Raw genomic sequence first — 22956 nt, forward strand, 5'->3', positions numbered from 1 at the left:
ATTTTCTATTTTTTGTTTTTAGTAAAATTTTTGGGTGCACTTATAAGTCTCCAAGCCCATTAACATGTCATTACTTTTGATCTGAGAAACTGTAAGCCCGTTTATATCGTAAGCCCAGATTGTGAGCCCATTTGCCTAAAATATTTGTATATTGTCCAATTTTTAGTTTTTCACTTTTTGCTGTGTCTGATGTATTATTAAGATAATTAGGCTTAGATCTTTAAGAAAAACAGTTTTTAGATGAAGATCAGGGTGTTTTAAAATTTATAAAATTTTTTTATTAATTCATAATAATTTATAAAAAAATCATTTTAATTCATAATAAGGTCATTTTAATTTATAAAAAAATCATTATAATTCATAATAAAGTCATTCTCTAATTTGAAGGGTATTTCTCTCTATCTGAAGGATATTTCTCTTCTTAAAATTGTCAAAGAGCTTTGTAGAGGCTGCATAGTTAAAATCTAACATAAAATTGTCAAAGAAAAAAAATAAAATAACTTAATTTAAAATTTAAAATTACTACTAATTTTAGTTTAAAAAATACTCATAAAATTCAATTTTATGTATCATTCTTTTTTTAATATTGCATGTTGTCATATGAATCTCTCTCTCCTTGAAAATTCGAAAAAATAAAATAAAATAAAGATGTAAATCATGTAATGGTGTCCACTACTGATTTAAGTCATACTAAAAAATTAGAAAAAAAAAGTACAATCCAACATTTTTCTTTTTGATAAACAGATCAACGGTCAAAATTAGCTTGGCTATCTTATCAGTCCCGGACCCACCAAAAGAGACAATGAGATATTGTTTGATCTAATATTCTAACAATGTTGGAGGTGGACCATCCAATTTGTGTATGCTGTAATTGACAATGAATTCCTTTATTTGAGAAATTGTTGTGTGTGATCGTAACATGATAATGTGGTGTTATCAATTCATTCAAATTATAATACGTATATAATAATTAATTTCTAAAACCTTAAAATTTAGAAAAAAAAATCCTAAATTATAGGAAAAAATTTTTAAAATCGTCTACGTGTTATGATTTTAGTGAATTAGTAATACCGCGTCATTATGTCACGTGGTGTTAGGATCACGTACAATAATATTTTCCTTTCTTGAACCACATGGCATCACTATGTTTACTTAATCATTATAACCTGTAACTCAATCAATACACCTGCCATTGCCAACAAACACAGGTTGGCTCCTTGCTTAATTGCACTAATCTATGAATTAAGCTTGCAAGACTGTGATTGTAATTGCCAATTTGAGTTAATAACTAACATTCTTTTTAAGGCGCTGTGTTCAACTACCAATCTACCTTCTTTGGTTTATTGCTTTTTGGAGGATAAGTATTTATACCCAACTTCAAAAAAGCACTCTCTAACATGCATATAAATTGGAATCTCTCATCTCCCAATTTGGAATGATTGAAAATATAATTACAACCTCTTGTCCATTTTCTGTAGGCCCGATAGATCTTGGGCTTACAACAAAGTGTCACACCAACCACTGATGGATGGTTAAAACTTAAAAACCAAGGGAAGTACTTGGAGTAGTTTGCTAACTTTGCTGCAAAGCATTCCTAAGCTCGATGTTTGGCGTCACTCAATGTTTTTGTACTCTTTTCTAATTATCAGCATCATCCTATGTCCCAATGAGTTTTTTTTTGGCCAGGTATGTCCCCATGAGTTTAACTTCGAAGCAACCATAAAAGACAAAGGAAGATCACATGAAAAATTACAACATCGATTCTCAACTTCCACATCATCCTATATATATTTCTTCTTCCAAATACCCTAAAAGGAAAAAAAATCACAACCTTTCCAAACGCAAAAGCTAGTTTACAATAATTTACAACAATTATGGTGGGCAGGAACTAGGAAGCCTGTGAGGCCAAAGAATGATAATATTAGAACTAGCTGTACCTGTACATGGCATTCTAGGGGAAAACCCCAGTAATAATTAATGGAGGAAGACACTTTTTTTTTTTTAATCTGTTATCAATTAATCAAACTTGTAAACGACGTCGTCAGCATGTAAGGGATGTTTGCAAGAGGTCCGCGTTGGCAGGCCAGCTGGTGCATGTCCTTAACAATGTCGAACACAGCCTCTGGTTGTGCTAGTATAAGTGCATTCTCAGACATCCTTTTGAGTTCATCTGTTTTGGTGCTGAACCATTCAGCCACAATCCTAGCTGTTTCCTTGGGACTTCTGGTGAACACACCAGCCCCATTGTCTACCACATAAGGCACATTGCCCTTTTCCTGGGGTTGCCAATTCAAGTGAAAAGGATCAAATTTTAATTAAAATGTCTAAGAAAATGCATGAATTGAAGAGAGAGGGATGGAAATGATCACTAACTTGTCCCGGAATGTAGTCATTGAGGATAATAGGAAGCCCCCTGATCAATGCCTCTGCAATTGTTCCAGGTCCAGCCTATGAAAGATGGGAACCAATAAAAATTCATTAGTCTAGGGTGCATGGAATATGCAAATTAGTAGGGGATTATGTGGATAGGAACCCTCTCAATGTACCTTTGTTATGATGCAGTCACAAGCTCCCATCCATTTTTCCATTTGGGTCTCAAACCCTCTAACCTACAAATAACAAATTGGAAAAAGCAAGACAGTTTACATATGTTTCAAAATAAATGTATTTTTCCCATGTAAAAGTGTGTCAAAGTATAGGTTTTAACAAACAAGGACGGTTACCTTTACTGGAATCTTCCATTCATCAGATTCAAGTGTGGAGGCAAGGTTTTTATTACGGCCACATATAACGATCAACTGCCCAATTGGTTTTTCAAGTTCTTCATCAAAGAGTGTTTCTCCCAGAGCCCTTGCAGTCTCCTTTACTGGACCCATTCCCTCACCTCCTCCCATCAGCAAAACTGCAGGCAAGTCCGGGTCCATTTCAAGTTCTTCTCTGAGTTGATCCTATGCAACCACAAATTAGAAAGAAACAATAAGGCACCATAAGAATATTCAGCAACCAAGCACATTGAACCATACATACAAACACAATATCAGGCATGCAACGCACCTTGGCGAGAACTGCACGAGCAAAAGAAGGCCGGATGGGCAAGCCAAAAACGCGTATCTGAGACTCTTCAAGGCCATCTAATAGAGCCCTTTTAGCTACCTCCTGTGATGGGCAGTAGCACCTATTGACCCCAGGATGAAACCTGGAAAATATATCAATGTTAATATATTGTATGATTGCCTATGATTTTAAAATAAGCACGCATGAAATGGAAAGTTTGATTAGCTTTATCAAACTGACCATGTAGGATGGCAGGTGTTGAGGTCTGTGATAACTGTCACAAAAATCACTTTCTTCTGAAGGCCTTGCCATTTGAGAACCCACAAAGGGATATGTTGCATCAAAGGATGCACACTAATTATAATATCTGGCTTGTACTCCATTAGACCAGCCTCCACCTCCCTACAATCAAAACACATCACTACTTAGTACTTAGAAAAATTCCACTAAACTAAGAATTTCTAAGTCAATTGGAATCAGGTTCTCCAGCTAGAGCAATAATTCATTACTGTTCCAAGAAGGAACAACCAATTTCACAATTATTTTTAATCTCTAACAATTGATTAGGAGACAAGTGGATGATAAGAATCATTTTAAAGAAGAAAAAAATTAATAAAAACGTAAAACATAAGTGAAAGTATGGTAAAAAGGTCCTACAATTGATTACAACTAATAATATCTAAAAGTAACATCATGCTTTATTAAACTTTAATCATCAGACTTTGGTGAAGAGACCAAAGTATCAAGGAATATAATTTTATGATTGTGATAAAAACTACAGCTGCACTTGTAGGCTACAACAATCACTTGCTAAATTATCTATAGGTTTCATCTGAAAGTAAAAAGTGAAAAGTGGAAGGAGGTAAGAGATTTTACTTGGCATAGTAGGCTGCAATAGCAGCAAGGTAGACACTGTGTATCCATCGAGGAGAGGTACTGTGAAAAGCGACCTTCCACAGCTGCACATGTTTCACCATGAACTTGTAAGACCTCTCCATGTCATTTAACGGCCAACCGGTATACTCTTTCCAAACATCCTTCACAAATATCTGAAACATGGAATAAACTACTCATGAGTAAGGAAATTACAGGAACCGAGTTTATGTAGAAAATCATTAAGGCTTGGAACAATTTGAATATGATGCACAAAAAAAAAATTTAACTAGATGCCTGGGAAAAACATTAGTTTCAGTTTCAGAGATGAATTTAATCAAGAAACCATCTTTAACACATGAATATATTGTAAAACCATCAAGAAACCATCTTTAACACGTAAATCCAAAAGACTTCAAGAACAAAAAGTCAAGCCGTTGACGAGTTTTTCATGAATGTTGTGATTTTCTTTTTCCAAAGAGAAATTCAATAGTTTCAAATCAAAAGCATTAAACCAAAAGAACCAAAAATGTAAAACAAAATGAAGCAAAAGAAAAGGAAATAGAAAGAGCCAAAATTAGAGAGAAGAGAACCCATGAAAACCCAGATGAGAAACAACCGAATTACCCTGTATTCGTCGCCAAACTCCATACGAAACGCATCACGAATAGCCTCGGCAGAAGCTCTGTGTCCCCCACCAGTGTCGCTCATGAGAATCAACACGTTCTTGGTCCTCTCGGCTCCAATCTGCACAAGCTCCAGCTCCATAGTCGTTGACCCATCCTCATAGGCATCGTCGTCGCTCTCGTCCTCAAACCTCTTGTGCTGGTGGTGTTGGGTGTGATTGTTGTTGCTCTTGAGGTACGAACCGTACCCTCCAACCTTCTCAAACACCTTCTCTGTTATCGACTTTCTCGGCGACTCCACAGACATCATCGCCATAAACCACCACAACAAACAAAAAGTACACAACTTTAAGAAGAAAAGGAAAAACCCAGTTGGGTCCAAAGGTGGGAAACTCGTTCCCGCCACCGGAAATGGGTTTTGTCCGGCGGAGGAGGAACTGGGTCCAGGAGAAACAGGTGAAAAAAACAGGGGTTGTGGGCAGAGAGAGAAGAAGCAAATTAAGAAATAGTCGCGGTTATTGGTCGTTGTGTTCTTACTTGTGAATACAAAGAGTCCGAGTTGGCAATTTTGTGGAATTATATTGGTGTTTGGATGCGGGAATTATGCTTTGGAATTTTGGGGTTCTGGCGTCTGGGAATTTCCGGCCGTCAGATGCGCATTTCGTTTTGGAATGTTCGGAGGGTAAGATTCGAATCTTTACAAGGTTGAACAGTATTTCTGATTATTTTAATCATTTTTTGTTGTGTGGGTTTGCTATTGGGCCCTTTGATTTTGGGCATTTGCTTAGGTGGGGTTGGGACTTTGAAAGTTGGAATTTAGTTGGCGCCTCTCTGGCCCGAAAGAATTGATTTTTGACCTTGGGGCCTCTTCTCATGACAAGTTGCATTCATTCATTCACGCATAATGCATATATGCATGCATCGCTGTAATTGTGATTTGTGAAGGCATATATTATTTGCTTACATAATCATTATCCAAAGCATCAACAAATTATAGAATTAAACTTCAAATATTCACTTAAAATAGTCGACAAATTATAGTCTTATAGATATGCTTTGTGTTTCGGAGGATCTTTGTATTGCTTTTTGAATTTCAATAAATTTCCGTTTCATCTCAAAATTGTCAATAAATTAATATATATTATTTAATTTCCAATAACCATTAAAGACATGTATCTCTTACATTAATTACGAATTATATTCGGTATGGTTGACATGGTCGTTAATTCAAATGTATGTAACATATTATCTTAGGGCCAAGTTTAAATATAGAGCGCATTATTTTTAGAAAATAGATGTGGGTTTTCACATTATCTAGTTGTGTTCTTCTATATTATGATAAAAATAAATCATAACTACTTTTTTGAATTGGAAAAGCTAGAAAACAATTGGAGAATTTGTATATCATGATTACCTCGTTTCAGAATGACTTAGGTTGTTAATCCTTAATTGGGTCAATAGAGCCAAACAAGTACATGCACTTCAAATTGAAGGGGATTGTGATGATACACTACTACAAAAAACGTAATACACAACGGATAAAATCCGTTGTGTAAGTTACCAAAATACCGTCGTCTAATCGGCCGACGTCTATTGGGGTACCAATAGACAACGGGTAATATCCGTTGTCTTGTAAACATTAATACAATGGTTTTAATTTAAAACCGTTGTATATACACCCTCAAAAACTAATGATTTAGGAGATACCGTTGTTGTGTACTTATCTAGACATCGATTTTTATTTAAAGACCGTTGTGTACTAATAGGCGAGACAACGGTTTCTATATCCTAAAGCATGTATTTTACAACTGTTTTAAGTATAAACACGAGGTGAAATAGCCATTAAGACAACGGTTTATGTATAATAACCGTTGTGTAAAATAACAATTTTAATTTGCTTTTGATGTATATAATACTTTAGTACATCGGTTTCTATTGAAAACCGTTGTAGGACGACACTTTAAACAACGGTTTTAACCATATAAACGTTGTGCAAGATAATAATTTCAATTTGAATTTGATGTATATAATGCTTTGGTACAATGGTTTCTGTTGAAAACCATTGTAGGACGACACTTTAAACAACGGTTTTAACCATATAACCATTGTGTAAGATAATAATTCCAATTTGATTTTGATGTATATAATGCTTTGGGACATTGGTTTTTATTGAAAACCAATGCAATACAGTGCTTAATTATAGTATACCAATGCACGCTCATGCTCAGAATTAAACCAAAAGATACTTCATAAATATATGTAATATTACATTACATGATAGGTTCCATAAGTGTAATCAGTTGTACAAAAAATACATTCAGTCAAACTAGCTTAAAAGAAAAGGCACAAAAAAAAAAAAAACTAGCTTAACATAACACATTTACTTCCTTCCAACTTGACCCCCCTAAGTCACAAGCATATGCATCCATATCTGCCTGCTTCTTATTGTCAACTACAATCAAAACAAAGCTAATAGGATACCAATGCAATGCAAAGCAATAGGTAAGTCATATGCAAGCTCTCAAAGAATTGAAAACACTATTATAATCCTTGATAATTTTGTATATTTACACATCGATATCTTCTTGGGTATAAGTGTTGTTCTTTCTCTTCCCCATACCTTTTTAAGTAGCTGCCCCAACTCCAAAGCTCTAAGAAAACTAACAAAGTCCCTATAAAAGAGCACAAACACACACAAAGTCACATTTAGATAAACTTCAGAGAAATTTCAAAAAGATACAAATATTCACTTATTTGGTCAAGTATTGTTGGGTCTATGCATTTTTTTCATTGTTGGGTTTCTCATTTGCAAAAAAGTGAATATTTTTATCTTTTTGAAATTTCTATAAATAATCATCACTACAAAGTCTATGCAAAAATCATGTTTGGTCCATTTTCCTAGTGCCCAACTTATTATTTGAATAATCATGCAAGCTTTAAAATTTCATTCTGATCCAGCATTCAATCCTACAAGAAATTAGAATACAAAGCTAGGCTTGAGGTCCAGACCTCACCCTTCAGAACTAGACCTCCAGTAAGATTGGATTTAGAAATTTAGGTTTGAGGTCCGGACCTCACCCTTGAGAACCGGACCTCCAGTAAGATTGGTGTTTGAGACCTAGGCTTGAGGTCCGGACCTCTCCTTTGAGAACCGGACCTCCAGTGGCGAACTCAGTTTTCTGTCAACATGAAGCTGAACAACCAGAATACTGATTCAACTAAAACCAAATCAATAAACAAACCCAATATCAGTAAACAAAATCAATAAAGATCAAGCAAAATAAATAAGCATATATCAGTAAATTCATATCAATAAACCCATATAATTTACAAAATCAATAAACAAACCCCATATCAGTAAAACCCAATCAAAAATGTTTTGAAGGTACATTGCCAATAAAATACAATCAGATCAAAAAGATATGATACAATAAATCAATTCATATTTACAAAAAACTAGTTCCAAACATCAGAAAGTAATAGGATTATTTAAGCACCTTACCATCCACTCCAATTCTCAGTCCACATTTTAAGACTCTTTTGAGGTGAATTGATCACAGTAAAATCCATTTATGCAAGTGCTGATCTGTAAGTAGATACAACTCAAGAAATAAATAACAAATATTAACAATAAAAACTACGGTGAGCTAGCATGAGAATAGAAGCTTCAGTTTTTTGAGTGTAGAAGGCATAAAACTCATACCTCAAATAGCAACTATGATAATTAATATATTCTTGCACCAATGGAGAAATAATGCCAGTTTAAAAAATCTTATATGGCTCTCTGAAGATATTTATCACAGTCATCAAAAAAGAAACCAATACCTCTAAAATCAAAAGTAAAGTTCAAGAAATCAGTAAAATGAAATAAATAAAGAAAAGAATAAATTTGATTAGTGCACTAGAAAGAAGACAATGATAGACATTAGATTTTTTTTTTTTTTTTTGAAGTGTAAGAGAATAATTACAGACATTAGATGCAGCTAAATAATGTCAGACCCTCATTCTTAGAGTAAACAACAGACCACAAATCAAGATGGAGTTTAAGAAAGCACACTACACACTTACGGATACTTGGTCTCCAAAGGATTCCCAGTTCTGGATTTCTGAAAAAAAAAAAAAAAAGGACAGCTTTACTAATTTACTACTGACCATAGCTTCATAATGAATCTTTGTTTTTCTTTTTGAAATTTTATCAATTAGCATATACAAACCTTTGCCCAAGGAAGCTTGTCATTTGAACAACCTCTTGGAACCCATTATATCTAATTCCTACGGAAGACAAATTAGCATGGAAGTAAAAAAGAAACAACATGTGTGAAAGTTCAATAATCATAGTAATGATAGACAATGGATACCATAAAATAAGAACCATATGACCAAAACTACCAATGAAATAAGAAACATATGATAGCAGAAATTACCAATCAAGCCTTAGTTAACCTTATGCAAGTCTTCAAACTAGATAATATGTTTATGCAATAGAAACTCTCAAGAAATTAAGAGCAAAACTTTTAAGTAGTCTAATCTATAGCATTGTCTTATTCAAAAGGAATACAAAAGTTTTTTTTCCCTATTTGATGCTTTTATAACATTATGCAAATGCAAATATATGATACTTTCATCAAATATAGAGCTTTAAATCTATAGGCAACCCCTTTTTTTATTTGAAAAGATATATAATATTGGATATTACATTCACCATTTACAAAACAGACATAAATGTATGTAATTGATGCCCCCTCTTCAACTAAAACAGAATGTTTGACCAAAAAAATCATCCAAAATTGTACAGAAACAGAACAAAAAGTCTTTTACATGACAAATATCACTCTTGGTGATTGAAACAAATAACACTAGAATCCTTATTATTTAAATCAAACACCAACTAGGATTGTCAAATATGATATGGAAGTTGAAACAAATAAAATAGAAACTTTTGTATTCAAATCAAGCAGCAACTAGAGTTGTCAAATGTAATTGGTAGCTGTAACAAATAACACTAAAAACCTTATTATTCAAATCAAACACCAACTAGCATTTGCAAATATAATTGGTAATTTGGTATCGCCAAAGCATAATCCCCAAGATTCCTATTCATATCAAATACAGGGTCGAACATATAATTAGTACAAAACATAGGAAAATACCTCAGAGAGCAGAACGAGAGAGAGATAAACAGAGAGATCTTTGGTTCATCAGCAAGAGCAATGCAGAAAAACATAAACTTGACTACAAAAATCCAAAATTTCAAGACAAAAATCTCAATACTTCAGACCGGCCCCAGAACATGCCCAATTCCTAGATCCCAAAGAAAATACAGAAAACCTATCAACCCAGCTAAAAATAAAGCATTTACGCACTACCCTAAACCTTAATTTTCCATTAGCCCTAACTAGAAAATGTCTGCAACCAAAACTCCATCAATAATATTTCTATTTTTATATATAAAGGAATAGAAGAATAATAGACATATAAATCGAACCTTGATCAAGATAGTGTCGCCACAGAAGAGCTGAAGCTTCTCCATGGCCTCTGGGTGGAGATCAAAGACCGAGTTGTCGTCGTTGATAGCTTCATCCTCAACAAGCCGATTCGCAGCCTTCTTGCACTCCAAAATAGTCGTGCCGAAGTCCCTTTTGGTCCCCTTACTGAAACAAAAATCACAATCATATTAAAACCCACAAAACCCCCAAAAAAACAAAGTTCAAAACAAATTTAAGCAAAGCAGAAGCAAGTAAAATTGAAGAAGGATTTGGGGCTTATGGGTCAGAAGATTCGGCTTTGTTCGACATCTTCAAGCCCAGAGCAAAAGACCAACGAAGACGAAGAGAGAGATTTAGATATTGTTTCGGTGTTGAAGAAACACAGAGAGATCTAAGTGCAGAGAGAGAGATAGCGTGAAATGAAATTTAGGTAGAGGAGAGAGAGAAAGCGTGTTTTTTTAAGTGGGAGGAGAGAGCGTGTTTTTTTTTTCACCTGCCCAATACAACGATTTTGCCTAATACTATTGTGTATAATAATTTAGAAAAAATCATCAAACCAAATACCATAGGATAATATACCTTCATATAACGGTTTTTAAAAAACTGTTGTGTGGTAAATTAAGATAACGGACAAAACAAGAACCGTTGTTTATTGACCGATGTCTATTTACATTTTTGTAGTAGTGATAATCTCAAAAAGTTTTTTGTTTTAATTAGAAAAAAAAAGGGGTATTTAAAGCAGAAAGCTGGAGAAGGTAAGAATATATTGACGTGCAGCAGTGACTAAGATTATTAGTTAAAGGATATATGCGTGGTGACATAGAAAGGGTTCGTAAGATAAGAAATATGGATTTAGCCTAACAAGTAACATATACATCGAATAAAGTTGTCGAATTTAGTTTTAGTATATGGAACGTACAACTGTGGGCCAAATGACGGTGATCGATATATCACAAATGTTTTCTTCATATATATATATATATGAAATCCGAGTTGTTTGTGAACATCATATTTGCCCAGACGATCTCATGCTCAGAAGGCATACAACAGGTGACTGCTGCTGAAAATGATGTGTATTAATTAAGATAGAAAGCAGAAAGGGACATCGATCTGTTGCACATCTCCTGGTACTTGTAGGAGCAGTAGTTTGACTGTTTGAGACAACAAAGAGGAACATTATTTATGGAGCTAGCCCATGTTTGTGACTTGATACAAAATCATTTATCTAATAAAAGAAATTTTTTTTTTCATGGAATATTAGCATTACTATATATGATATTACAGTCACACTGAAAAATTACTCTGATAAAATAAAGACTTGAAAAATTACTCCGATAAAAGAAAGACTTACGTAAACAAATTCTACACAGTGGGTCCCACACACTTCTAATATTAGAGACATGTGCATCAATACTCCTGCTCCATCAATTAGCTAACTAGCTGAATTATTTGTTCCAAACTCAAAAGGCTTCATGCATGTGTAGTTCTGAACACCGAGTTGAAATAGTGAAGATGAGGAAAATGAAGATGTATGCTCAAGCAGCACAACAAGAAGAAATAGAATAATAGAAGATGGTGAAATATGAAACTTCCTTGTTCCTTCTCCTAACGTACAGTACTTTACAAGTACATGAAACGATCAACCTTTTCTCTTAGGTAAATGCTATTAGCAGTAAGGTACGTAGTTGCATTTTTTAATTTCTCAATGAATACCTGTGAATTATGAGAGTTGCCTAGCATAAGGTAGCTAACAGTATAACTGTGACTGGCCATCCTTTATAATATGCCCATGTGATTCATTTCTCTCTTTCTTTCAGGGTTAGAGCTTTTCTTCTCCACTTTTTTGATATGGGACAAAGATCAAGTGCAGTACGTAGCTTCCTTTTTATATATTATTTAGCCTTTTGGCCCCTTTCTAACTCATCTCTTGTTCGATCTGTACTTATTTGTCCTAATGTGGATGCATGACATTGACAAGAATATTGCAGCAAGTTGGGGGAGTTGAGTTGGGGCTATGTATGGTTCTATAGAGCCTGGAGGGAAGAATTTTACAAATGAGGGGAAGGGAAAGGGAGGAGGAATGTTCATTTATTCTTAATTATATACTAGAAGTATCACATCACATGCACACAGAGGGTACAAAAGTTCGATCTTTTATTTTTTATTTGGAGGAAAGGAAGATCGAATTTGAGTGTAAAATGAATAATTTCACGGTTTTTCTAATTAGGTTATCCAACAACTGCAAATTTGTCTTTAATATATTAATAGATGACCCTCAAATGCGTTAAATAGTCTACAACATAATTAAGAAAAAATGAATTCAACAAAAATTTAAAAGTTAAAAGTGAGTGTAATATATTTCGTAATGTAAAACCTCAAGAAAAAGTGATACTATCCTACAAAATTGTTTAATATAATAAGGGCATTAGTTAAAAATCTCTCTTAACAAAAGAAAAACATGAAAGTTTCTCTTATACAACTATTGATAAACACTAGTCTCTTATAGATATGTGATCATGTACTAGTACTTAGTCACATGTGCACAGTTGCACCCTGCTTTAATGCTTTTTGTGCCCATATGGTTACAAATTCACAATTAAACCAAGGGCTCACTGCTTTTTTAAAGTTTTTTTTTCTCTCTTGTTTTTCTTCATTTTTACTAGTCTTTTTTGGGTAATGAGAAATCAAGGGTGTATTAAAGACACGTGGATGGCGTATGATCATGGTCCTGCTTCCAACCTTGCACCGGTGCTGCATCCAAGCATTGCCCTTTCAGCCGTAATACCATAATTCACCTATTTTTGGTACTTCCATTTCTATCACACCCTTACCCTTCCATTCTTCAAGTCTTGAATCATCCACCTCTTTTATCCTTATTTCCCAAAAGCCCCAAAATCTAGGGTTTCCTTCACACCCTGCACCTCCTCTTCTCTTCTGGTAAGCTCTTTTTTTCTCTCCTCACAACTAAAAGTTAATTATTTTTGTCCCAATACTCTCTCTGTTAACAAATTAATTTCATGTACTAGTAAATTAGTAATCAATTCGAGAAATGCCAGTGTAGTTGAAGATAGGTTGAATGTCGTTTGCGTTTATGGTTTAAAGTCATGGCCTTGGACTTTGGAATCATGGGTTTACGGGAAAAGGGATTACCTTGTTGGATTGCTCAGGGGATGATCATTGGGGTTGGATTGGTTGACTATTTTGCTAAACTGTAATCCGTTGACTGCCCGTGAAATACACTGACCAATTCAGATTTTGGCATCGTTTCGATGTAATGGTGCTCTCGGATGATAACCCACATGCTATTTTATGGTAATCTGCGATTCTGCATACTGTAAAATTTTATGTGAATGTTGACGGTAAGAGTTTGAACTGGGTTTTTCATTGTTAATATAATTAATTGTTTATGTACCTGTATGTTTTAGCAAAGCAGGTCCTTTGATGCCATGGTTTTTCAGCATACATATATATACACAAGCTCTAGGAAGTAGCTAAATAGTATACACACACACACACGCACAAAAGAATGTCAAACAATGAACAAATACTATAAAGGTGGAATCATCTTCTTCATCGGCTTAATGATTGAATTTTCAGATGACAGTAATAGCTGGCATTTATTGGCATGGTTGGCTTTTACATGCATAGTCATTACTAGATTGTGGTAATCTTTGAAAGTAGTCAATAGTTTTGAAAGCTGAAGTATGAACTTGACATATTTTTATCCTAGTTTTTCATTCTCTTGTTTGCATGTTTGAAGTTCTTTGTGATGGCGAGGGGAAAACTTATCTTAATCTGTCAGTCTGGTGGTGAATTCGTGACAAAGGATGATGGATCCATGTCATATACGGGAGGAGAGGCACATGCTGTAGATATCTATCCCGAAACCCTATGTGACGATCTCAAGATAAAATTAGCTGAAATGTGCAATTTAGAATATAAATCTTTGTCCATCAAGTATTTTCTCCCAGGAAATAGACGAACTCTCATCACTTTATCCAATGATAAGGACCTGAAAAGGATGTATGAATTCCATGGGAATTCAGTAACTGCAGATGTTTTTGTCATGGGGAAAGCAGGTTTTGATGTGGAAGCCTTAAACACATGCAGAAGGTATTTCTTTTTGTTTTGTCTAGTTGCATCTACTTTCCTGGAAATTACTGATAAACCAGCTCAGGTAAAGAGGTATACTGTTGTCACTGCATCAAAAAGCAGAATGGCCTTGATATCACGATTTCCTCGCTTTTAAAGAAATGATGACAGTGCCCTCTTTACTGTAATATGAATCACATTGACTGGTGATTGCAGCAATTTTGCAAGTTTTTCTTGCTTTGATAGCATGAGTTATTACTTGCAGGGCATGTGGAATAAAACTGGCTGAATCTGTGACCCCTATTGCTGCCTCCACTACTTCAGCTGCCTTTCACGCTATGGCTAGTCCTGTTGCAATTCATTCAACTACAGCACCAAGTGATGATAATCCCACAGTTGGTCCTGCCGCTGCCAGTGCCATCCCAGTTGCCCCTGTCCCTCTTTCTGTATCAAAACAAGTTGGCTCTGTCATATCTGTTGAAGCAAGGGCCCAAAGCCCAAGTGGAGTGGCTCATTCCACAAACATTTCCCCTGCCTCTGTTGCCACTGATGATGTGGATGCTGCCATTCCAACTAGTTCCATTTCTGTTACTGCTGATGCAAGTGCCCACAGCTTGAACGTAGTTGATATGAATTCTACTCCTGCTGACACAGTTAAGAAACGAAGACGCACTGCTGCATGGAAAATTGGTGCCAACGGTCCTACCATTGTTGCTGTCACTGACAATGATGGGGATAGAAGAAAAACTACTGTCACTGACAATGTTGGGGATAAAAGAAAAACTACTGTTACTGACAATGTTGGGGATAAAAGGAAAACTAAGTCCCGGAAGAAGAATAATCTAAACCACAACACTGCTGCAGCAACTGATGATGTGGGTCAGGAACAAGATATTCTACCCTGTAAAGATAGTACTAGCAATGACTCGATGCAGGCTATTTTAGCCCAATCAAATGATGTTCCACCTGAAGAATTAGTCACATTATGGAAAGATGGTATCACTGGGGTTGGACAGGAATTCAAAAGCGTTCATGAATTTCGTGATGCACTGCAAAAATATGCCATTGCTCATCGGTTTATGTATAGGTTAAAAAAGAATGACACTAATCGTGCAAGTGGCAGATGTATAGCTGAAAGCTGTTCTTGGAAAATTCATGCATCATGGGACTCATCTGTGCAAAAGTTTAGGATAAAGAATATGAATAAAGTACATTCATGTGAAGGGGAGTCCTGGAAATCTTATCATCCGAAAAAAAATTGGTTGGTTGGTATCATAAAGGAGAGATTACTAGATAGCCCACATCACAAGCCGAAAGAAATTGCCATTAGCATTCTTCGGGATTTTGGGATTGCACTGAACTATACTCAAGTATGGCGTGGAATTGCAGATGCTAGGGAGCAGCTTCTGGGTTCATATAAAGAAGCATATAACCAGTTACCTTGGTTTTGTGAGAAGATGGCAGAGGCAAATCCTGGTAGTAATATTAAGCTTTTCACTGGTGATGATGGGAGATTCCAGCGTCTCTTTGTATGCTTTCATGCATCAGTGTATGGTTTTCAGAATGGTTGCCGCCCCATTATTTTTCTTGATGCTACATCTTTAAAATCAAAATACCATGAGACTTTTTTGGCAGCTACTGCTTTGGATGGAGATGATGGTGTTTTCCCGGTTGCATTTGCTGTAGTAGACACTGAGAATGATGATAATTGGCATTGGTTTCTGGAGCATTTAAGGTCCGCAGTTTCAACCTCACAATCCTTAACTTTTGTCTCAGATAAAGAGAAGGGACTAAAGAAATCAGTGTTTAAGGTATTTGAGAATGCCCACCATGGTTACTCTATACACCACCTTCTGGAAAGCTTCAAGAAAAACTTGAAGGGCCCATTTCATGGAGATGGGAAGGGTTCTTTGTCAATCAGTTTCATTGCTGCCGCCCATGCAGTCCGACTTGATGGTTTCAAAACATGTACTGATCAAATTAGACGGGTTTCTTCACAAGCTTATGACTGGGTCCAGCAAATTGAACCAGAATGTTGGACAAATGCATCATTTAAAGGTGAGCCCTATAACCATGTTACTTCAAATGTTGCACAGACATACACCAATTGGATAGAGGAAGTGCGGGAGTTACCCATAGTACGGAAGATAGAAATGCTAAGTTGTAAGTTGATGGAGTTGATAAATACTCGTCAAACAGATTCAAGTAGGTGGTCTACAAAACTTACTCCATCCAAGGAGGGAAAACTGCAAGAAGTAACTCTTCGAGCACATGGCCTTAAAGTTCTATTTTCATCTGATACTCTTTTTGAGGTTCACAATGATTCCATTAATGTTGTGGATATTAATAAAAGGGACTGCAGTTGTCTGGACTGGAAAGAAACTGGGCTACCTTGCTGCCATGCTATCGCAGTCTTCAACTGCACTGGTAAGAATGTGTATGATTACTGTTCAAGATACTATAAAGTCGACAACTTCCATTTGACATATTCTGAATCCATAAACTCTGTGTTGGAACCTTTCAAGCCTTTGGGTAGTGACAAAACTGAGTTAGAGGCTGTGCATGTACTGCCTCCTTGCATCTCCAAGCCACGACGAAGCCAAGATAAGAAAGAGGAGACCAAAACAAAGGGTGTGGCCAGAAGGGAAGTTTCTTGCACTAGGTGCAAGGAAACAGGACATAATAAAGCTACGTGCAAGGCTGCCTCATAGGTTACATCTATTTTCAAGTACTGATGTAATCTTTGAGCATATCAACTTGCATGTGCAGTGTTCACATTTTCTGAAAACTTTTCTCTTAGATTTGTGGTTGGATTCTTTTGTTCTTAAAGTTTCGTTTATAATTTGAAATCTGTATACAGCGTTTGAATTGTCAAGGTACGGACATGTATACGGGCATTACTCTTACAAGGAGAACACTGAGCAATCTTGGTGTTCAAACAAAGAGCATAGGTGTTAAAATTTTTTTTTTCCCCCATTATTAATTACAGTCTTACAGACTTTGAGAATCCTCTAGGCTTTGGGCAAACAGCGGCTGTTTGTTAACTGTTTTGATAAAACCTTATTTCAACCTGTTTAATCTTTACTGAGGAAATGAGCGCTTAAATTGGCACACGTACGAAACATGAAACAAAATGAACATAAATATAGGAGCATCCTCAATTGTATGTTTTTATTTATTTTAATTTTTTGGGGGGGGGGGGGTTGGTAAATCTATGTTAAGTTTCAGTATTGTTTGGAAATCCCAAGTAAATTTTCATTAAAATAACTTAATGGACAGAATGACCGATTTACATAACATAAAAGGCAAATCATGCATGACCATTTCTGTTTTAGGCTATTCTGCCCCGTCATCAACCTTCCAAATCATCTTTACAGAGTTCTCTCTGTAACATTGCAGAAGAATAAAAAGGAAATTCATACAATATGAATATGCAAATTCTATTGTTAATAGCATCCAAAAAGTGAGATGAACTAGCATTTTTTACTTACATGACCACAAGGTTTAAATTGCTTCCTCTTATCTACTAGGTATTAGAAACAGTCAATAGCTACTGAATACAAACTACAGTAACAATTCCCAAACTCACAGCGAAGTCCAAACCGAAGGTTTTAGCCTGTCAGAGTCGATCTGCTTAAAAATCTTCCAACGTTTCCATCCAACTGTGGGTACCCTCATCTAGATAATCAGTATTAGACTATTAATGATGTAAAGTTAACATCTTTACAAACTACTGCCCTCTGCAACCTTCAACTTTGGGCACACACAATGGACAGGGTGGGTTACATCTATCTTCAAAACTTGTTTTGTGATCCAAACAGTCTGCATGATAAGCATGGCCTCAAACAAAAGTTGCCACAGAGTTCGGTAGAAGACAGGTGCTCCCAGCAAATAAGGTTTCCACCCCAATGGATTCTGCCAAATCCCAAACACCATCTTCCCTAGACCTGCCCTCTTGAATCTTCAACTTTGGGCAACAATCCCAAACACAACGGACATGGTGGGTCACGTCTATCTATAAAACTTGTTTGCTGCTCCAAACAATCTGCGTGATAAACATGGCCACAAACTAAAACTCCCACAACAGAGAGTTCAGTAGAAGAAATCGTGATCCCAAGAAAGAAAGGTTTACGCCTCAACAGCTTTTGACAAATCCCACATACCATCTTCACTGGATCAGATGATGCAGCATCCATTACCAAGAAACTAGACCTAATTCTGGCTGGCCGATGAAAGGGATTTTCCCTAATGTCTGGGGAAAAATTGGAAAACCAAATTAAATACAGCAAAAAGACCATAATACAAATATCTGGCTGCAGAATAAATAAACTAGAAAAGAGATATCAAAAATGGTTCTGACAAAATCCTTCCAGAAAATTCATGCTGACAAAAGAAGCAACTTCTTATAATTCCTAGCAGGAAATAATATCCAAAGAAATAAGATGGCTACATACACCCCATTCATCAATGTAAGTATTATCCTTGGTTGTGATAATTATAGAGCTCATATTGGCTGGATCCAAATCTTCAATCAAAACTAAGAAACTTCATAAAGGCATTTTGATAAAATCTTTGAAAAGTTGAACAAAATAAAGAGAAGACAGAAGAGGACAAAAGAAATGATACCTGAACGATGTCCAGACTCAAAGTTGCATTGAGTAGCCAGCTTATAAGAGTGCTTATCATCGCGTAAAGGAGTACCCTTTCCACGAGAGGATGATGTGTTACCATGATTGGCTGAGTTACGTCGAGAGTATTGATGGGCATAGTAATGACGTGAACGTTTAAAAAACGTTGATCGGCCAAGGCTCGGATGATGTTGTGCAACAGAAGGGTGGGCATTTAGTAGCTTCAATGAACTATCCGTGGGATCCAGTACAGATGGCGGAGGCTTTAGTTGTTCAGTAGAATCAACTGAATGCAAAGGTTTCTGGAAAAAGGATTTAAAATAAAAATAATAATTATTTCCCTCCTAATACATGAAACGGGAAGAAAAGTAAAAGACAGTGACATAAGTTTCTATTCAAATAAACACAAAACTCATTCCTGCCTCCTCCCCTTCCCTCTTCTGTCGCAGTCAACCAATGGTTCATTAAAGGTGGAAGTTTATTGAAAATTTAGTATATACCAAATAATCATGAAACTCATCCCCTCGTCGTCCCCTTCCCTCTTCTGTCCCAGTCAACCAAATGGTTCATTAAAGGTCAAAGTTCACTTAAAATTTAGTATACAATGTTGATAACGTACAATAACAATGAGAAATAGTAACTTGGGAGCAGGAATCATATTATAAATAGAATGAGAGAAAACAGCTAACCTCTTCTGATAATAATTCCATTCCCGAAGAACATGGCATGATGCCTGCAATATCCCGATAAAATAAATAAATAAAAAATAACACGAGCATTCACATTTCACTCACTCAGATAAATTAGAAATGTCATTTTATCATTATTAAAATAAGTTAGCTCTATTAACACAATGAAATCACTACTATTTTATCAAATCTTTTGTTCCGAAGCTGGAATCAGGCTATGAATGCCAAATGCGTGCCAACTAATAATCAGACATGAATGCGAATGGGACTCAGCAAGGATAGAAAGTCGTAACCACTTAACAAGTGCAGCCATTAAATAGGGCAATAGGATTTTTCCCAACACGAAAGAGGACTGGCTTAATCAAAATCCTGAATATTTAGGCAAAACACTTAAATTTAAAAACTGGGTAAGACCAAAAAGAAAAATTGGATAAGACATTTTGAACCTTCAGTAGAAATGGAGGGTTTAAGGAACCGGACAGGAAAGGTGACTCATAACTCCATCAATGACCAAATGATCCCCCAACTGGCTGAAAAGGAAACTTAAATTGTGATTCCAACTTTTTCTATAACATCCAAGAAAGTAAAACAAACGCAGAATTCCATTAATTAAGTAATCGATCAAGTAGCAAATAGTTGATCATAGTAAAAATTATGAAATGGGAAAATGGGAAAAAAGCAAGTAATCATACAAATTTGGTTTATTTTTCTTTTTCTTTAACTTTCTTTCAGAGCATTTTCAAAGATAAGAAATGGGGAAGAAAAGAATAGGGAAAGAAAAAGAAACGTACCCGAAGAAGAAGGAGAAAAGGGGGGAGGGTTGTGATCAGAGGGTGGCTTCCTCTTCCCCATAGTAATTAGTAAAGGTTATAATAATAAATCTGATAGAGATTGATCAAACTCTTTGGGGTTTTAGTTCGATCTGTGGCTTTGCGGTCTCAGCGGAAAACCCTTGCCTTTCTGGAACGTACGGTCACCAAATGTAGCAATCGAACCAAACCATCAGTGAGAGAGAGAGAGAGAGAGAGAGAGTGTGTGTGTGTGTGTGTGTGTGTGTGTGTGTGTGTGTATGTCTGTGTGTTTGGACAGTTCTGTTCTGGTGAACTAATCAAGGGAACACGTGCTCAAGAGGTTTTGGAAGTAACCCATTATTTCTTGACTATTATAAGTTTATAACAAACGTCATTGAGCTTAAGTGCTTAACTTTCAATAGTTTTTTAATTTGGATATCAAAATTAAATAATATTTAGATTAAATACTAATTAAAAAGTCAAACATACTAATATAATAAAGAATACTAAAATTTATAAATATTACATAACATTACACTAAAATAAAAAAAAGGTAAATTACAATAGATTAATACATATACATTATTATTCTTATATTTAAAATGTTTGATTGTCACGCAGCAAAATAGTTTAGGATTTAGCTCCCGATTTTAGACTCTGCCCAAAACTCGAGATTTAAATCATAAGCTTTGGAACCCTAATTCTAAACCCTTAAACCTTATTTAATCATTTATATATCATGCACCTCATTTTTATACTCTACATCACATTTATATACCCTAAACTAAATTAATAACAACGTCGTAATTTTATGCTTACAAGTACAATTACACTACATTAGCCAACTTTCCATAACAATATAAAAGCATCAAAGGCAAAAATGTCAAATCGAAATGCCCATAACAAAGGGGTTAATATGTTTGTGATTTAATCTAAAAACTACATTTACATTTAGTAGTAATAAGACAGGGGTAAAAAGTGAGGGAGGGTAAAATGATCAAAACCGGCCCAACAAACCTCACAAATTACAATGGCAAGCGACTAAGAAAAAAAAAAAACAGACTTTTTAGTGAACAGTCTATGAACAACAACGCCTCTTCACAACGTTTAGTATATATATTTAAGATTATACACTGAAAAGGGTGAAATAAAAACATGAATCTCATGCGTATATGAAGATGGATGGAATGATGGACACCAAATAAACTATATCATATTATATATTGTGGGAAGACAGGAAAACATAAAAGTTAAAGAACCATATATACTTTTGGCCGAAAAAAAAACAAAGGCCCATATTTACTGATCTTTCATAAGCATGAACATGCCCAGCAAACACCACATCAACTTTGTAATGAACGAACCAACTCTCAATACTACTCGCATGCTTTCACCTTCCATGTAATGTGCGTCATTACTGTTGTAGATTGGAACATGCATAAGGACTATGAGCCAATTAAGGTGTCTTTTCCCTGTCAACCCTTGACAATTCTTCTTTCATCCACCTCCATCGAGGCGTGTATTAAAAGAAAAAAGAGAAAAAAAGTCCTTTCCCTTCTAAGAGATATACAACACTGGCAAGCCTTAATGGTTAATTTTATAAGACGGAAGCATCAGCATATGGGATTCCAATCATATTTTCCTTAAACAAAAGTGAAAGTTGTAGTACAAGTAGGAGTTACTACAAGAAATATGAGCAAAACATACCTTTTATTGGTGGCACAAAATGAGATGGCAATTGGGAACATTAGTCCCTATTAACCAATTACTACCAATTTTTATTAAAATTGAGACTTCAGTCCCTATTGCTTAATTGTCATTTCATTCTATGCCACCAATAAGAATGGACTTTGGTCACATTTCTTGTAGTGAGTAAATTCTACTGTTATAGAATAAACTCAGTTCACACATATGCAAGTGTGTGAATGTAAAGTTACCAGATGGAGAATAATTGGATAGCACAATTATATGAGCAGATGCATGTCTGATGGCATACCAAAGAGGATTGGTAGTTTGGTACTATTGGACGCATAATAAGGAGTTGCATACCGCTGAAGATAGTTTTTGAATCGAATAACTTCCCCCTTGCATATGCAAAAAGTAACATTTTTTAGGTTGAACTGTTAACAGGATATGAGTTTCTGAACACAAAATCATGTATACTAATACATCTTAGAGACCTATCCAAATGAAAAAACTGATGAAAATTTGGATATGTTTTAACAGGGATAACTGTCAAAATTAAAAATCTTACACAAGTAATATAGCTAGCAAAAGTATGATGCTGAATGGTTTTTAGGTATTTCTTTCTTTCAGAAATGAGAGCATAAAAATGTAACATAAGCATAACATGGTACAAAGGGTGGAAAAAACAAAAACTTTATCTAATAAAGTTCTAGCTAGGTTCACAGAATGAGAGCAAAGGATGCAGTAACAACATTACTTTGTGAACGGTCCAAGGTGTATTCACTGTTTAAGTATGTTAAACAAAGAGATGGGTTTCAGCTATGGCCTCGTAGTTTCTATAAACAGTGGATAGTTGTGGATCCAAATTTTTATTCCGAGTAGTTGTTTGTAGAAAACAAATTTTCCATTCTCTTTTTACGTTAGGAGGTTCGAGGTGAAGTTGCAGGTCTTCATTTTAGTTAGCTTCTGCCCTTCATCCACTTCGCTTTACATTTTTTGTCAGAATATTGCATGTTTTTGTAATTGAAGCA

The 22956-nt window shown here is 35.4% G+C and overlaps 3 protein-coding genes and 1 long non-coding RNA gene across 7 annotated transcripts; 1 reads left to right on the plus strand and 3 right to left on the minus strand.

The window, feature by feature from the left end:
• Positions 1-1742: 1742 nt before the first annotated feature.
• On the minus strand, positions 1743-5094 carry MGD2 (monogalactosyldiacylglycerol synthase 2). Its single transcript, XM_086243468.1, has 8 exons — positions 4555-5094; positions 3931-4103; positions 3295-3456; positions 3055-3196; positions 2724-2948; positions 2547-2609; positions 2374-2448; positions 1743-2276 (listed from the first exon to the last, which is right to left on the minus strand). Exons 1-8 carry the CDS (start codon positions 4867-4869, stop codon positions 2013-2015), a joined length of 1419 nt encoding a protein of 472 aa, XP_086099594.1. The 5' UTR covers positions 4870-5094; the 3' UTR covers positions 1743-2012.
• A 1903-nt stretch (positions 5095-6997) lies between these two features.
• Positions 6998-8653, minus strand: LOC147285686 (uncharacterized). Its single transcript, XR_015122500.1, has 3 exons — positions 8622-8653; positions 8056-8139; positions 6998-7225 (listed from the first exon to the last, which is right to left on the minus strand). It is a non-coding gene; the product is annotated as an uncharacterized LOC147285686 (long non-coding RNA).
• Positions 8654-12885: 4232 nt separating this feature from the next.
• Positions 12886-16934, plus strand: LOC147285687 (uncharacterized). Of its 3 annotated transcripts, XM_086245431.1 has the most exons (4): positions 12999-13398; positions 13800-14152; positions 14397-16558; positions 16657-16793. In XM_086245431.1, the coding sequence occupies exons 1-4, from the start codon at positions 13390-13392 to the stop codon at positions 16665-16667; spliced, it is 2535 nt and encodes an 844-aa protein (XP_086101557.1). In that variant the 5' UTR covers positions 12999-13389; the 3' UTR covers positions 16668-16793. The 3 variants fall into 3 exon arrangements, with proteins under 3 accessions (XP_086101556.1, XP_086101557.1, XP_086101555.1); XM_086245430.1 differs by lacking the exon at positions 12999-13398 and adding an exon at positions 12886-12976 and having other exon boundaries at positions 14397-16934; XM_086245429.1 differs by having other exon boundaries at positions 14397-16934.
• Positions 16935-17594: 660 nt separating this feature from the next.
• LOC147285688 (uncharacterized) lies at positions 17595-20494 on the minus strand. 2 transcript variants are annotated; one of them, XM_086245043.1, is made up of 5 exons: positions 20240-20494; positions 19895-19978; positions 19449-19492; positions 18758-19061; positions 17595-18383 (listed from the first exon to the last, which is right to left on the minus strand). In XM_086245043.1, the coding sequence occupies exons 3-5, from the start codon at positions 19485-19487 to the stop codon at positions 18073-18075; spliced, it is 654 nt and encodes a 217-aa protein (XP_086101169.1). In that variant the 5' UTR covers positions 19488-19492; positions 19895-19978; positions 20240-20494; the 3' UTR covers positions 17595-18072. The 2 variants fall into 2 exon arrangements, with proteins under 2 accessions (XP_086101169.1, XP_086101168.1); XM_086245042.1 differs by lacking the exon at positions 19895-19978.
• Between the last annotated feature and the right edge of the window lie 2462 nt (positions 20495-22956).

This window comes from Dryas octopetala, chromosome 5, assembly GCF_963921425.1.
Source record: "Dryas octopetala chromosome 5, drDryOcto1.1, whole genome shotgun sequence".
In the NCBI taxonomy this organism is placed as follows: Eukaryota; Viridiplantae; Streptophyta; class Magnoliopsida; order Rosales; family Rosaceae; genus Dryas; species Dryas octopetala.

Coding starts and splice junctions, on each gene's coding strand:
- MGD2 (XM_086243468.1), bottom strand. CDS start 4,869: ATGGCGATGATGTCTGTGGAGTCGCCGAGAAAGTCGATAACAGAGAAG. Junction 2,610..2,723: donor AATGGAAGATTCCAGTAAAG/GTAACCGTCCTT, acceptor TGTTATTTGTAG/GTTAGAGGGTTTGAGACCCA. Junction 2,449..2,546: donor GTGACTGCATCATAACAAAG/GTACATTGAGAG, acceptor CATCTTTCATAG/GCTGGACCTGGAACAATTGC.
- LOC147285688 (XM_086245042.1), bottom strand. CDS start 20,300: ATGGGGAAGAGGAAGCCACCCTCTGATCACAACCCTCCCCCCTTTTCT. Junction 19,493..20,239: donor CTTTTCTCCTTCTTCTTCGG/GTACGTTTCTTT, acceptor GGGATATTGCAG/GCATCATGCCATGTTCTTCG. Junction 18,384..18,757: donor TGAGTCTGGACATCGTTCAG/GTATCATTTCTT, acceptor ATTTTTCCCCAG/ACATTAGGGAAAATCCCTTT.
- LOC147285687 (XM_086245429.1), top strand. Junction 14,153..14,396: donor GCCTTAAACACATGCAGAAG/GTATTTCTTTTT, acceptor TATTACTTGCAG/GGCATGTGGAATAAAACTGG.